We start from the raw sequence: 16,668 nt of genomic DNA, 5'->3' as shown, positions 1-16,668 counted from the left end.
TATGGGTGAAGCTTGATGTACGCAGTCTATGCTCTGCACTACACACCTCCTATCCTTTTGTTATTCCACCTACACCATGCTCATTAATGATTGGCACATTTTGTTATTTTCTCCTCCTCAGCTGTCTGCATTAACAAAGACTATGATTACTGTGTTTTTAAGGGATCTATTCTTTCAAAAATTAATTTGCCTATGTAACCATGCAGAGTAAATCCTAGCTTTCTAAACACAAAAAAATTTTGTATTTATTTTATTTAAATATATTATACATATTTATATTTATTATTTATTTATTATAAATATTTATTTATTTTATTTAATTTTTTAAACAGATCTGCACAGTGGACAATAAAAATTAATTCTTCATATTGCTAGACCAGCTTAGCTAATTGAGGATTTTAAAAGAGTATTATGAATTTATATAAAGAAGAAATCCAAATTTCCACAGTAGAAATTATTTTATGGAGTGCTTATATAGGAATAAGGTACAGAAGAACTTAGAGGTATTGTATTTTCCATTTCTACAGATAGACCTCAATATTACTATACCATTGTTTCAGAACTTAGTAAGTTAACTTTTTTAAACAGTACAATTTGATGGTAATACAATTATTTTTACTTTCAAACTCAAGTTATTAAAAAGCAGAAAAATAACTTGGGGGTTCTGAAAAATGAAATTTCTTGAGAAAAAGATGCTTATATTGAATTTAGTCAGCATATATTATAAACAGATTACATTGCTGTGAAAATATTCTGAAAGATCATTTCCTTTGGATCTACAAAAGAGAACACAGTTGAAATGAAAAACAGAGTTCTGTTAACATCCAAATGACTTATTTAACTTAGCTGTTAAATTGCTAAGGCCAAAAGAAACTTTTAGAGATCTAATCTTTGAAAGGTCAGATGATCTTTTTTTCCCTTGTACTTGAATGAAATCGTATACTTCAACCATACATAAAGTAAGCGTAAAGATGTACTGCTGACATTTGAAAAAGTTTCTGGATGAGATGAACATGAGAAAAGCTCACTTTAAACTATTGCATTGTGATGATGAATTGAGAAATTAACCAGTTTCTAATGAACTATGAACGTGTAACCAAGGCAAATTCCCAATCTATGGTATTTGCGGTAAACAAATTTGTTAACGGAGGATATGAGTTGGCACATGGAAAACTTCAGATTCTGAAGCACTTCTACTGGAAGGAATCAGACTCCTATGGGTCTTAGAGTAAACAGGTCCCTAGACTAAATCAGGGCTGAAGGAGCTGGGTGAGTGAAGTCACAGCAATACATTTTTCTTTATAATATACAACCATAAGCCTGATGTGGATCCAAATTGCAAAGCATATTAACTGATAGCAAACACAAATCTCTCAACTGTGGGTTTTTTCCCTTTCCATTTTATTTTTTTTTTCTGTTCCAGAATGAAGTGACAAGCTGAGCAAAGGAACCATGACATATGATCTGCATAACAAAGACTAGAGAAAGATTTTAAAATTTTCTCATTCTCCAAAATATTCAATAAACTGGATAAATTACAGGAACCAGTTTTAAAACACAATCAAAATTATATATAGAAATGATGGCTAACAGAAAAATGCAGTGGCTCTACTTGGTCCTAACAGATTTGGTGTCACTGACTGACATGGAGACTTCTATTTCTTCATCTCCAGGATTGCACCTCCTGGCCCCCGGTGTTTGGCACTGCATATATTGCAGAACTGGACAGGAGATACCTAGAAATAAAGAAAAGAAAACAGGAATATCTCAGAGAAATGTAGCCACGTTAGAATGTGTGAAGATAAATGAAAAGTGCTAATGCCCATTCTCAACATTACTGCTCACAGCCAGGCTGCTCCCTATCAACACAGTCATGGATAAATGAGGGAAGACAATATAGAAAAATGTGGTAAGGCAGGCTGTTTGGGAGTCAGAGGGCAGTACAACTCACCACTCACTCCAAGAGCATTACCACTACCTGACAGGAGAGTAAGGTCAAATTTCCTCTTCACCAAAAATGGAATGTACAGTCAAAAGCATCACCGATTACCTTCATATATAAAGGTCACTTGGCTAGTTCCAATAACTACTGGATGCCTTAGTCACAGCTCTGTGTTTGGACAGTGCTCCATAGATTTCTAACAATTAAGATCAGGGCCCAAATACTATCATTTGATATCAAATATGTGTTTATTGTTTCTCCATTTTTAGCTCTGTGCATTTTGTGCATGCACTATTTTCCTTTCAGTATGTCACCAATAAGCAAGTTATCAGTAACACGACTGATCACCTAAGGTCACAAAATACAATACAACGGGAAATTTGGCTCAGTTACATGGATATACCCGTGTATCCATACATACTATCCATGAATATATGTAATATAAAATCAGTATAACATTTAAAAATCCCACCTTGTCAGTCACCTGTCCCAGAAAATTGAGAATGCTACATAAATTTTAGATTATTTCTCACAGTAAAATTTGTGGTAAATAATGAATTTACTAGTTGTTGTGCTTTCTTGTACAAATTATCTTATACATTAAGCTATTCATAACATATTTAAATATACATGGTGTACCATATGGCTACAAGCACTTTGTTTAGTTACTTACAGATGAAGTGATTCACTAATATAATTTTTTTCACTACATGTTAATTTTCAGAGACAGATACAGAATCAGAAAAGTTTAATTTTCTATGTGATTTTGTTACTATTCAAATGCTTTCATTCCTAAATTCAAACCCTGTTATATCTAGAAGTTACTTTTTTTTACTTAGGGTTAATTGAAAAAGAAACCAACCCCCCAAGACACTTATACATAAAAAAATGTTTTGAGTATAAGGATGGTTACAAAGTTATTTAAATTTTAACACTGAAATGACTGATTTTTGTCTTCTGGGCCAGAATAAATTAATATGCTTCACTTGAGAAAATAACTTTATTCTTGTCTTTCAGTATATTCAATTAAAGTAAAAGCTGTGATGGAAAAGGATTTATTAAAAAATTAGACAGGTTGTATTCCCTGTATGTCCCAGAGCTGCATTACATCTTCAGATTGCTGAAAGTGATAAAATACTGTTCAAACAGCAGCAATTTCTTTCTGCTTTGGATGAACTTCAGTTACAGTGTCCTTAAACTCCCTTTCCTTAGTCACATACTACTACAGGGTATCATCACAAGTTATTATTGTAATTATGTAATTATGTAATTATGTAATGCTAACAAAAGCATGCCACACCTGACAAAAGAAAATAATGTGTCACTTTATCTTTGTCAAACATATTAAGCTAGTTTCTTACTGTGCTAGATGCGGGTAGGCACTCTTTGTGAAACATGTGTCTGCAGTGGAACACTAGCACATTGAAGGACTTGGATGCATCTGGGAAAAAGAAAAGTAAATTCATTTCAACAGGGCAATGAAACAAATGATCTGGTGACTACAGCATATTTGCCCACATTCTATACACAGAGAAACAGTATATATAGTAACATCTCTCAAACTATTCTGGTTCATTCATAGAAACCATGGAGAGTGATGGTTTCAGGTAATATGTGCCAATGATGGAGTTACATAACAATTTTATTCCATGGCTTAAATGCACTATAGCTTTCCAGCACGAATTTTACATCTCAGTATATGCTACATGCTAAATTTGGGCAGGGACAAGAGTGAACTACCACCCAATAATTCAGCTGCTTTTGAAAAATGTTAGCAGAAAAATTCTTGCGGTAGTGTGAGGAGAGCCAGAACATTGAGCAGTTCTAGATCCTGCACTGCACACCATGATCCTGAAATTTGGCAACAAGCTGCCTAGGTACATTATGTGGGTTTTAATTCCCAGATGAATGTTAGGCAAATTAGAACCCCATATACAACGTCCATATGTCTAAAGAATAACCATATCATGAGCATCATTCACGTTCTACTTTGGCTCTTTTTTCCTCAACACACATACCTCAAGTCACTAGCACATTCAACTCTGCCAGATTTTCCTGGTCTGTATGTTGCTGCATGTGATCCCAGTATAGTTGTTTTAATTTATTTATTTGAGTCAAAAATGGTAGAAACCAGATAAACTGTAAGTGATTCTACTGCGCTAGTAATACTTAGCAAACAAATGTCTGTACATATGCTTTGTTTTATATACTCTTGTTTGAAAATGCCATGACAGATATTCTCTTAGTCAAATTACTTCCTTTTAAGATACGAAACAACTACATTGATATTTCTTAACTACAGCTGCCTTGCAGAATGTGCATCTCCAAAACAACATCCTGAATTACTAGTTTCAAAACTAACTTTAGAAGGTGTCTTAAAGCCAGTCTATTTAAAGTTGTTTCAAATATGGTAGCCATGACTGAAGCCAAAAGCTCTCCACTACTCAGACAAAGAGTATATTCTGTAAAATTTTATAATCTACATGCTCAGTCTAAATCATCCAGCAGAGGTGGACAAGATTTGGTGGCAGCAGCTTAGTTTTGTGGTTCTAATAATCTTTGAGAATTCATATATTGATGAAATTAAAAGTTGCCTTGAATTCCATGTATTCAAAATAGAAAATGAGGAAGTCAGAGTTGCATAAGAAAGAATATCTGGGTTTGTTGCAACAAAAAATGTCCAATTAGACTCCACTTCCACATGAGAATTCAAAAAGCAAGTTTTGCATAGGAGATTGAAATTTATACAATGATCACCAAGTCAGATGACACGTTTTTATCAATAAAAACAAATCGTAGTTCCTCTTAAATTAGTAATAATTAAAAAAATGTACAACCTCTTTTTTTTTCAGAAAAGCATCCTACCTGAAGGAAGTATTGGAGACAGACATGATTCACAGATATTCTCCTCTGGGAAAACAAGACAGAAGAAAATTTAGAAAAGCTTTTTTAACAAACTACATGCTTACTTTTTTATAAAGCAGAGCAGGCATGAACATACTGCAATTACAGAAATGGAGCTGGGTCTTAAAGCATTTAATTAAGATGCCCAACGGGATCTATTAAAAATGGAAGAGCAATACCGAAGTAGCATTTCTAGTAGCAGCACGATAAATATTTACATCTGATGATGCTAGAACTGCAGGATTGAGGCTGTTTATGATCAGCACTGTAGAGACAAAAGACAAACTGAAAAAAGGGAACATGGGATGGGTGGCTGTTAACTGCAGCATTTTGGAGCAGAGGCTCTGATCCTCTGTCCTGTCAGCTTTTGTCTCTTGCTATTAGCACTCAGCTGGTGTGAATTACAGCACTCCTCACACGCATCATTAACACATTGCAAAATATTTGGAACTGTTTCTGATGACCATCTTGTATCTTTTGCTTTGGCTGCAAATTATTATCATCTGACTGTCCATGTAAGCACCAAACAGCATTTTCACCTTTACAGACAAACTGCAGGACACATTACTGGCTATGCAGACATTGATCATGAGAAAGAGCTGCATGCTGGGTCTCATAGTTTTTGAGATACAAGTAATTCCTTTGCAAAGGGGAAAAGCAGCTAGCTACTCTCCTGCTACTGCTCTCTACAGATTAGGCTTTTTAGCAGCTTCCAAAGTAGACTGGGGGTGTATAAATCAAGCAAAAGTCTACAAAACCTTGAAAGTCATCATGTTTCCTGCATACCCACCATCCACTAGAACACCCTTCAGCTGTGTGCGATGCATTTTCTTCAATAAAGAAAGACAATCGGCAACGAGTATCTTTTTGCAACCTTCCCGCAGCAAGATCTGTTGGTGCAAAGGACATGAAAGACAGCGGTTGTTGAACAGATGGGCATATAAACTATTTTGACAAGTCACCATTGTGTTTCTACAGCCAAAGGGAGTGCAAGGACTGTTTAAGACTTTTCAAGGTATTGTAAAGAAGGGAAAGGAGGAACCTTTTATTGCCATTACCTCTACCTAAATGAAAAGCCCACAATAAAAAACCCCAAACCCACACAAAACAAAAGCAAATATCAAGAAACAAAATCCTTCGCAGATATACTATTATCATAAATTATGAACATCTTTCTATGAGATGGTGTTAACAAATTACACCAGAGAAGAATTTTTACAGTGCCCCTCAGAATTGGTTTCCAAATCATTTCAAAACCTCTTCTACCCATATCTTTCCTGGCTTCTTCATAAAAGATATTTGATAATCATAAAAGCTTTGTAAGCCAGAAATTCAAAATATATTTTGTGCAAACATATATCCTGCTGAAGCGTCATTTAATATGCAGTATTCGATATCAATACAACTAATCAAAGGTTCATAGTTCATTCATCTTTACCAAATCTCATCTCCCTTTTGACTTATTTGGTATTTTACATTAGCTCGACCTGTGATTGCCTGACACTGTTTTGAAACACAGAAGAAGCAAAGGCATAAAAGTTATACAGAGGCTTATTTCACAATATTTAGTGAAGCAATATGGAAATACCACAAACTCAAGTAAGTCTTTTGGAATTTTTCTTCCTCCTCCCAAACTGATGTTTGGAGACTTGTTTTCCAAGACAATAATTCCTTTAAAAAATGCTTTCCAAAGAGACTCACTGTCAATTATAAGATGAACCACCCTACCAAAAGTGACGTACAAAGAGGCAATTCTCATTCCTTTCTTCTGATAATTTGTACTACAGAAAACATTGAGCATTCTAAAATAGTGAAAAATACAGGTAATGAAAATACCTAAGAAGAAATTTAATAGCAGATTTTACAGCCAGGTGGACACTGTCCAGAACCCTTTTTCACATATAGATTGTGAAGTAACAAGAACACACTGCAAAAAAATGATATGCAGATAAGGCTGCAAATTGGAAGTACATAAAAAAATAGTATAGAGTAAGACTTTAAAGACTTTAAACATTTCTAATTAGGTATATCAACTGGTGTTCCAGAATTAGAGACATTGAATTATAAAACATTTCAGAGCACCAGCAACTGAATGCACCTCTACAAGACAAACAGTTGGAAAAATAATCATTTTAATCTGTTGATAATCTCAGGAACTATCTGGCTACGTCTTTCCCCTGCAAACTTTATCCAAAGGCAATGAAGAATGCAAAATTTTGTTCTTAATAAAGAAAAATGTTGCTAAATTTGAAAAAAACTAGAAACTTTTTGCAAGGCCAATTGAATCAGGCTATGTATTAGAAAGAGTGCTTACCTGATTCAAACTATTCTCAGTCAACAAATTATATTCCAAAGATAAGTAGATAACTTGGAGGGGATGATATTTTGACTAGGTACTAGAGCCTTTGCTAAGTGCACTCAGCATAGACAGATGAAAACACCCCACGTTTAGGTAAAAGGAGCAAAACCATCACAGAATCATAGAATATCCTGAGTTGGAAGGGAGACCCAAGGTTCATGAAATCCAGCTCCTGGCCCTGCACAGGACAGCACCAAGAATCACACCATGTGCCTGTGAACGTTGTCCAAATGTTTCTTAAAATCTGACAGATTTGGTGCTACGACCATGTTAAATGAAAGGAGCAGAACAAAGATACAGTGGGAAGATGGAAGTGTGTCTTAGCATTTTCTAATTAAAATACAGTGTGCCAAAAGGAAAAATTCTTTTAAAAGAAGGAAACAATAGACATCACTAGATCACTGGAAAACCTCAATACTGTTTCATGCCTTAAAACCTAGGAGTAAAAGAAATACCTGATAAAACGTATCTTGTAAGAAATCTTTCTCCCATTATTTAAACAACATTAAAACTTTTACATACCACATTTAATGACTGTCAGAACTTATTTTCCTAGAAATGGAATACAGCAGGTAGCTATTATTATAAAAAGAAGAAATCACAGTGAAGAATGTAAAATGTCAATTCGCAAGATAATAAACCTCAACACTTCTGCAGAAATAGATTTAAAGATCTCAAAGATGAATAATTACAGAGTTACCGAAAGCAAAGCAGGAAAGGTAATTCGGAGTCAAGAGAGAAGGAACTTCATTAAAAGAAGGGAGAAGTATGTAACTGTGCACCCTAAGATTATGTTGAACTAGTTAAACTGACATTGTGCATAAATCCATAATGAAACCACTTTCCAAGAAGAAACAGAACTGAGGATGAAAGTGAATTTTTTTATCCTTTAAAAGTATGTAATTGTGAGCATGAGCAGGAGAGCATCATGCACCTACAGAAAGAAGTTTTGTGCAGAAATAATGCCTTTTGTGAAAGTAATAAAAACTGCTGAAAACAAAATATTTATTGCAAAAATTAGTATATTTTTCTGGCTATATTAGGGAAGATATAAGGCATAAAACATTCTATTTAGTTAGAACAGTCCTTATTTACAAATACCTAACATTGTCTTTTAAGAAAAGAACTACACTATGTAGTTAATTTGAAAGGGTATACTCAAAGCTCTGGGAATAAATATATACTCAAAGCTCTGGGAATAAATTCTGGGAACAAATACATACTCAAAGCTCTGGGAATAAATTCTGATCTTGATTCAGCTTAACACTCAAACAGGTACAGGTTTCTCAAGGCCAGTTAACCAAATACTTTCAAATAGCATCATGACCACATTAAAACCACATTATTTTTAGTCTTTACAGACAAAAGGCATATGTCCCCCTGTGCAAACTGCCACCTGCCCTCTAGTGCCTCCAAGAAGCCTGAACAGCATTTTACTTATGTTCAAGGGGCATAACCTAACAATTAGTCCAGGTGCTGTTTCAGGCAGCATTCATCAGATTGTAATTGAGTTCTGCTAGTTCATAAACTCTATTATGAATGGATAGGTGTGAATTCTGTGAACTGATCAATGTCTGTTACCCACCAGAGTTACTGCAGGTTCAAAGTGCAAACTAGTAAGTCAACTTTTGAGTAAAATGGCTAGGACCCAAAATTTCTAAGTACTATATATAAACAAATTACTTTCTAATTTTAAGGCTAGGGGAAAAGTAGTTTTAGAATACCAACATCTTTCAAAGATTTATTCTAACAAATGACATAGAAAGAGTGAAAAATTAAGCATTTCTTTCTAAAACAAGGGAGGTATTGAAGCCTAATTCCAATACCCCAAGCATTTCTTACATTTCATTCAGATACAGACCAAAGCTGAAAAGACATTTATTTTATACATTTGGAAAACATAACAGGCTTATACCTAACTTACAAGTCTACAAATAAGGGGGATTTACTATCAGCCTTCTCTGGGAGACATGTGATACAATGCTTGGAAACCTGGACAATGGTGATTTCTTTTCAATTAAATAAAGACAAAGTCTGTCAAAGGCACTGCTTTTAGCTACCCATATTTCAAATCACACCTAAGTAAAGTTTAGTGGTATAGAAACTCAGGAGGAAAGAAATAAGAATAATAAGAAATTTGCATTTACATAGGCATAAAGCAACCATATCAGGGCTTGCAAAAGGAGCCCACAATTAAACAATATAATGGCATAGGTGTAACATCTTTTAGGGAGCCAACATGAAAAGACCAGCACACTTTTTGTGTTGGGCAGTGACTTGCAAGTCATACAGCAGGTTCTCTTTTCACTCATGCTCCTCCTTTGTGGATTTTAGCACAAGATTCTTTTTGCCTTTGAAAATGAGAGCAATAAAACTTAAATGCATACAGAGCTTGAGATCCAAAGAGATGAAGCTATAGAAAACCCTAGCCAATTAAATTTCCATTTCTGAATGATTTCAAAATGTCTGGTATATTACATGCTACATATCAAGAAGTTTCTACCAAAAGTAAGAGTTGTGCCAGGCCAGAATAAAGGCCTTGGACTTCTTAGCATGAGCCTGCAAAACATGCGCAGAGGCATGACCAGGCATCATACAAATGCAACAGAGCCTTTCTTGACAACAGCTAGCAACAAGTAAGGCAACAATAACAATTCTGCTCGGRCAGAACTGCCCTCAGCGAGGAGAGGCTGTTTAGACATTCAGCTGAAGTCCCAGCCGTGTCTTGATGCACAGGCTGAATGCAGAAACACTGCCTCTGTAGAAGCTGAGTATGCCAATTGGCTACTTCGGCGAGTGTGCAAGAACAGCAATAACACCTCTAAATTTCCATGCAGATGTACTATCTGTTCATAAATAGTGCACTTTATATTGCCAGCAACACTTAATGAACAGACTTATTTCAACTATAACTTACATTTCTCTAATGAAATATTGCCTTTTTTGGCGGTACCTTTTTCCATTGTACAAGCAAGCCAATCACAAACTACATTAAGCTTCCCTAATTTCTATTATCCCTACGAAATTTAATTTTTAAGCCCTAAAGTTATCCAATTCTATTTCAAAATCAATTAATTTGAAATCCATGAATCATTTCAATGATAACAACGAGCATTTTAGATATGACTCTCAAGGTTAAATACATCCTTTTAATCCAAAAGTAATTCTGTTAAAAGGTATTTGAAGAAAAAATTGTACTTCCATCCCCAAAAGATGACCAAATGATGTCATCAGCTTTGTCCAAAGCCACACAATATACTGTGTATATGTGTAAAGCTGAAGCTATGCCTAGAGCACTTTCTCAGTCTGCCTGTAGACTCAACCAAATTACATTTTGATTTAATGAGAATTCAGGAACAGGAAGATCAATGGTGGTACACCAAGATTAATATTCAACTGTTCAAATGCAGCATGGTATTTAGCTAGTATCATTTTGGAGAGATATTAGCACCTGATGAAGTCAAAACCTGGAAGTAATGTTACAACATGAATGACATGCAAACATGTATCCATTTATCTGGGGAGGTTCCTTGCATAAAATGCTCCTTTGAAATAGCCTAAATCATCATCTGAAGTTCATATAAAAATAAAATAATGGAAAAGACTTACAGAGGCCTAAACCCTGCCCTGAAGTGACATACAGGCTTTATTTGGCCTGGCAAGACACCAGCTGTGACCTTACTGTAACCATCAAGCCCACCTTTTTGCTCAAGATGTTGAAAGACTAATAGCAGTCAGGGAAGAAATGTTTGAGGCTCAGAAAATTGGAGTTTCAGCTGCCTACTGAGCTATGTTTTTTTGGACTCTGCATAGTCACATTGAAGGTATTCAGTATCTTTCTTTCAGTAGAGAGATGCAGGACAGCATGACAGAGAATTCAAGTTTGGGACTTCCGTAGCAGAGAGATTTAAAATATGCATTGCAACACTCTCTGCTCACTACTTGCAAGGAAAGCTGAAGGATATGCTTCTTGCAAGTTCTTACTAACATGCCTCAGAACCAACCATATAGGGAACTGCATATAATATGGGCTAAAAAGTCCCCAAATCCAATGAATGGTCCTTTTTTTTTTTAATGCATAAACATCAACACATGCACAAAATGTTCTGAGTTGGAAGGAGCGTGAATTCCAGCTGTTAAGTGAATGGTCCATAATACACGGATCAAACCCACAACCTTGGCATTATTAGCACCATGCTCAAACCAGCTGGTTCTGCACAATTGACATGAATTTGATTTCAAAAGCTCATCTTCACTCAGTTAGTATGACACTTAACATATGGCTCTAACACCTGGTGAACGTTAGAGGGCATATTGCATTCTGCCTCCTCATATGTGAAACAGAATGAAAAGTACTGGTCATGAAACTTTCCAATATTGGACAGTTGGGCAGTGTAAAATAGGCTGAATCACCCAAGATGCTTCCAGTTCCACTTAACCACCAGGCTTACAACAGTATGAGAGAAATTTGAAGGGCTAGAAGCCATCAAGAGATCTTGACAAATTTCTGCTATTTCTGTTGTAGTTTTGTACTGACCCACGGTGTCCATGACTGATGACTGAACAAAAAATGAAAGCAATTTCTTGTGCTGTTCAGTGACAAAGAGATTTTGCTGTCTCTCTGAAAATTAGTATCCCATGAAGAATGCAATACATACCTGCAAGTTGTAGTCCTGAAGAATTTTCACTAGTGAGTCTCTCAAATTAGGAATCTCCATGCCTTCCTTAATGCGGTGGATCAAAAGAATAGGATCAACGTGGGTTCCAATATTGTTCAACAAACCTGTAATAAAAGCTGTGAAAACCAAGAGGCGAAGAAATTAAGAAAAACAACACCTATATAAAGGATACTTTGGTGACAAGCTACAGGCTTTGGCTTATTCCTTGACAGTTTTCTACTAGGCGAAAACATTAAGTCTCTTACAGTCTTCATTTGTTTCTTGCAGCTGTATTTACTTGACAGCAAGCCTTTGGACAAGTGAGGAATATACAGTTTGGCAATTTACAGAACTTCCAGTGTTTTGATTCAATAAAAAGCGCACTCAAGCAGAGTGAGAAAATTAACTACTTTACTTATAATTTCCAGTTCCAGGGTTTAAAAAGTGTTCAAGCACTTATCCTAATTTCAGTGTGTTTCTAAACATTGGTGAGAGTGACAAAATAGAAGCCGTTTGCTTTTTGAAGAGCATCTGGCTAAAAAATCCACTAGAATGATGACTCAAGGGTGTGTTTTTTCTTCAACCCCATCATCTGAGCAGTGTCACTAAAGTTACTCTGTATATAGAGAGAAACTGTAACAGATAGTAACTAAGAGAATTCTATATACTTTGAATCCCTTTTGCTCTGAAGATGTCACTGATTGTAGCACCACTTTTAGTGATGGACTGCATTCAAGTAAAGGTAATTTGAGAATGGCATTCTTCTAAAGGAGCAGCAGATTCCGGTCACTTCTTCTGGTCAAAATTAGCAGCAAAGGGATGAAAAGGTATGTTTTCTGTCATTAATTCTACAAGACTTTCAATCGCCCAGAAAAGAGGTCCCAAGAGAGACTTTAAAGTCTTGATTTAAAGCCCTAAAAGAGGTTGCAAAAATTAATGGAGTAGACACTTAAAAACATTATCTATTATCTTAATCCTTTGACCTTTGAATCTGCCTCCTTGACWACACTGATGTTGCTTATGTTTCTGATTCCATCTAAACTTTTAACTTGGAGCAGCTACTTATATAATGGATGAAAGGCAAAATGCACTCATTATTACCAATCTTACCTTTTTAACACAGAAACAAAATGAGGGAAAGAATGGTGTAGGCACTTCATTTTCAGAATCTCAGAGGAAAGCAGTTGTAATAACAGACTACACAACATCCTCATAAAGCTTGCAGAATCTGTTTCAAGGCTGTCTAAAAATAAAGTCTCATTCTGCTAAACCAGAAGCACTACTCTCCCCTTGATTTGTCATTAAGGAGATAACTATGCAGAGCTTATTGAAATGGTAAGCCTCCAAGCATTCATTCGGTAGCTTACCCTAATGCTGCCCTACTGCAAATTTTTATGCACAGTAGGACAAGCTATGTTGTGCCTCACAAATCAGAACACCTCCCTGATTCATATATAAAGATCTTCTCTAACAGACATGTGAATAATTCGATTGTTTAATTGCAACAGCATTTCACACATGCAAGTCTTCCCAGAAACTATCTCACTTACGTGGTTTGTCAATAGAATATAAAATGAGGTCTTCCCAAAGTTCTCCATCATCTTGCTCCTTGGCAAATTCAATAGCTTTATCTACATCTTGCAATTCTTCCATTATCATCTTCAAGGCACTGCGGCTATTACCCATTCTGCCTGGAAGGAAAAATAAGGAAAGACATTATAAATGCTAATTGCTTATCAGTGTTCAGTGCTTTAAGAAGCCCTTTCAATAAGAATTTTTTAAGTGTTAGGTTGATTCAAACTAATTCGACTAAGACCAAAACTAGTACATTCAGAGACAGGAATGCAAATCAGTATAATCGGAACAAGCACTTGGAGCAGTTTGATGGACTGGGACCTGGAGGCTTTCTCAAGGATGGGGTTCTGAACTGCAGCAACATCTAATGAGGGCGAGTGTGTGTATGTGTAGGGATGTAAGCTATAATATAAAATATCATCTTTAACGGCCCACACGGGCACTCTTAATTTGCAGTAAGTAAGTGCAGTTTACACCCATGAAAAATAAGAGGAAACAGGAAGAAGTACCAGAAATTATGAACTATTCTTTAAACAAATTCATGAGTAAATCCTACTCTCCAATGAAATGGTCCAAAATATATTCTTGATACCAAACCAGACATTGCTTAAAAAATTGCTTACATTCTGTTCATGACTAATACATGCACAAACATACAAGTTTTCCAGTACCTCTCATTCAGAGGTAGAATTCTTGGCCAGCTGGGGGAGTTAATTTACAATTAATTTTATGGAAAAGATAGAAAGCAGTACAAGCAAATTTCCCACCTCAGCAAAAGATAATATAAAGCTTCTGAGTTGTATTCAGAATAAAACATTTGTTCAATTTCTCCTCTCTCTTCAAAATTGACAGTATTGCTCTTCTCTTGGAGATTGCACCAAAAATACCTCCCTCCCCAACTTGTTCCTCATATCCTCCCCAACACTTCCAGAACCCCAGAAAAACACCAAGTAAGAAACACAGTAACATAATATATGGAGTTAAGACATCATATCCATCCAGTGCTCTGCTTTGTTTTCTAAATCATCTTATTTGCTTGTACTGACTGCATACCAACTTTGTCTCTGTTGAAGCATGTTAAACAATACTAGACAACATGTTTTCACAGCATAAACTTTATTAGAAGATTAGAAGTGCTGTAATTTATCACACTGAGTGTTACTTACTCAGAAGATAGACTGTCTCTTCTACAAAATTCCTCTGCTGGCAAATCTCAAGAGCCTTGAATTTAAGTGAAGAGAGGAGAGAATACAAGAAACAATGTAACATGAAATTTTATTGGTCAAAAATGCTGCAAGAGGCTTAAAGATGTTTTTCCATGAAGTTAAATTACTCATTTTGACAGGAACACCGCTCCCTTAATAAGCACTGTCAAATCCTCTGGCACTAATTAAGAAGGGAAACTCCATGACCCTTTTTTAAATTATTCTCTGAGACTGAATAAATCTGGGGACAGGATAGGTATTTCAGTATGGAAAATGTCAATCTCTGCCTTTAATTCTGCTGGAAACTTCTTTATTCTGCCTCCAAAAGCTGGTTAATACCAAACATTAAGGTTATCTGCAGTCAACATTTGCTTCCTGTGGGTGGACTTGTGAGGTCTCTAGTGATGGAAATCTGCAAGACATTCATTAATAACATAAGGCTGAAGATCTCCTCAGGGTAACCAGAATGGTTTCAGGAGATAGAGTGCCATCCAAATTTTGTACCAAGAAGACAATGCAAAAATAACAACTATGAAAGAACATGGAGTAAGTATTTCTTGTTAATTTAGTTTAAAGACCTGAGGGATAAGTACCATTAGCAGCTACAGAATCTGTGTGTAGTTTGAAACTAGCACAATTATCAAAACCACCGAACTGATTACCAACAAACTTGTAGTAACAGGAAACAGACAAGGCTGGTATGCCACAAACCATGCCATGTCTGTTTCCAATTTGGAAACAGAAAGCAAACTCAAGATTCATAGCATTTCTAAAAAGACAACTGTTCACCACTAAAGACTTTCACACCTGTAAATCAAAACTTTAAATACATGAAGTACAGCTACAACTAAAGATGCAGGAAGGAATGACCTTCTCCTTCCAATTCTCAGTATTTCACATGGGTTACTGCAAAGATTAAAGATATGGACAACAAAATCTGGGATAGGGTTAAGTGAATTATCAACCAGATACGTCAGGTGCATGAAAGTATGAATGATACCAATAAGTTATATTCACAGCTGACAGCCTTTTTTCCCTCTCCACTTAGAAGGTCAACAACAAAGCACCAGGTATTCAATAGTTCCAGACGCTGCCTGTTTCCTGACTCTCATGCTCCCTCTAGAGGAAAAGAGGGTACATTCCTTCTTCTCCTTTAGCTCATTTTTAAAAAGTTTGCTAGACTGCACTTAAATAAAAGCAGTTTAGTTCTAGAGAACACAAATTATTTCTTGATGAGTTTATAATTTTATTACAGCAATAATAAGAGTGGATTTTTTCAAGCAGAAATTGCTTTTCGCAATTTATACACTGTGTTGGAACTCAGAACTGAAAATACTGGTAACTGGGAAATTCTTAATCCCCATTTCATTTTCTTATAACAAAGGTCTGCATGTCACAGCAAGTGTTACTATATGACATTGTGCGGTAAAAAGCATAATTACAGAATTATTAGTAGTATCTTTCCCTCTCTTCCTTAGCTTCTTACCCAAAGATGTTAACATTTTAAAATTAAGGTTAGAATAACACATTTTTTCCAACATCTTTTTCTCTGTCTTTGGTGATTACTGTACCACACCTTCCAGAAGCTGATGGGTCTCTGACCTATTCTTGCTCATAGCCCGTAACTTCAGCAACACAGTGCCAGCAATGAGCATCAGTTTCACACAGCACTTTTCTTCACCACCCATCACTGAAGACAGGAAGATGGATGTGCAATAACTAAAACTAATTTGCATCAAAATGATAAAAAAAAATCTGGTAAGATTTTATACATAAAACCATGACCACATGAAGGCAGAAACTACGAATTAGAAAGTTAAAAACAAGTAAGCCAATATTGCGGACAAAAGTTTCTGGCTGGAAACCTTTCAGACTCACTGCATAAAAAAAAGATCAGTGAGACAATCTAGTTTCAGGTAATAGTTTCAGCAAGTACCAAGTCTCCAGTACTAAGAAAGTATTTTCCAGTTGACAAAAGCACGCAAAACAAGAGAGGTACCAGAAACAGCACCGGTTTTCTTTGGA

At 35.7% G+C, this 16,668-nt stretch overlaps 1 protein-coding gene across 4 annotated transcripts in view; it reads right to left on the bottom strand.

Annotated features, from left to right (window-relative positions):
• Window positions 1–311: 311 nt before the first annotated feature.
• The window catches only part of VPS41 (VPS41 subunit of HOPS complex), a 131,106-nt gene continuing 114,749 nt past the window's right edge, over window positions 312–16,668 (bottom strand). For 3 of the 4 annotated variants that reach the window (XM_057371376.1, XM_057371374.1, XM_057371378.1), the window contains 7 exons: window positions 14,605–14,659; window positions 13,414–13,554; window positions 11,864–12,000; window positions 5,637–5,736; window positions 4,808–4,852; window positions 3,304–3,383; window positions 312–1,736 (listed from right to left, as the gene is read on the bottom strand). In XM_057371376.1, the coding sequence (XP_057227359.1) occupies window positions 1,656–1,736; window positions 3,304–3,383; window positions 4,808–4,852; window positions 5,637–5,736; window positions 11,864–12,000; window positions 13,414–13,554; window positions 14,605–14,659 (639 nt within the window). In that variant the 3' untranslated portion in view covers window positions 312–1,655. The remainder of the gene's footprint in view (window positions 1,737–3,303; window positions 3,384–4,807; window positions 4,853–5,636; window positions 5,737–11,863; window positions 12,001–13,413; window positions 13,555–14,604; window positions 14,660–16,668) is intronic. The other variant, XM_057371377.1, reaches the window with a different exon arrangement.

This window comes from Malurus melanocephalus, unplaced genomic scaffold (assembly GCF_030028575.1).
Source record: "Malurus melanocephalus ecotype Western Australia unplaced genomic scaffold, MMel_1.1 scaffold_145, whole genome shotgun sequence".
Classification (NCBI taxonomy): Eukaryota; Metazoa; Chordata; class Aves; order Passeriformes; family Maluridae; genus Malurus; species Malurus melanocephalus.
Note: the sequence above shows the minus strand (reverse complement) of the source record. Positions and strands in the feature narration are given on the sequence as shown.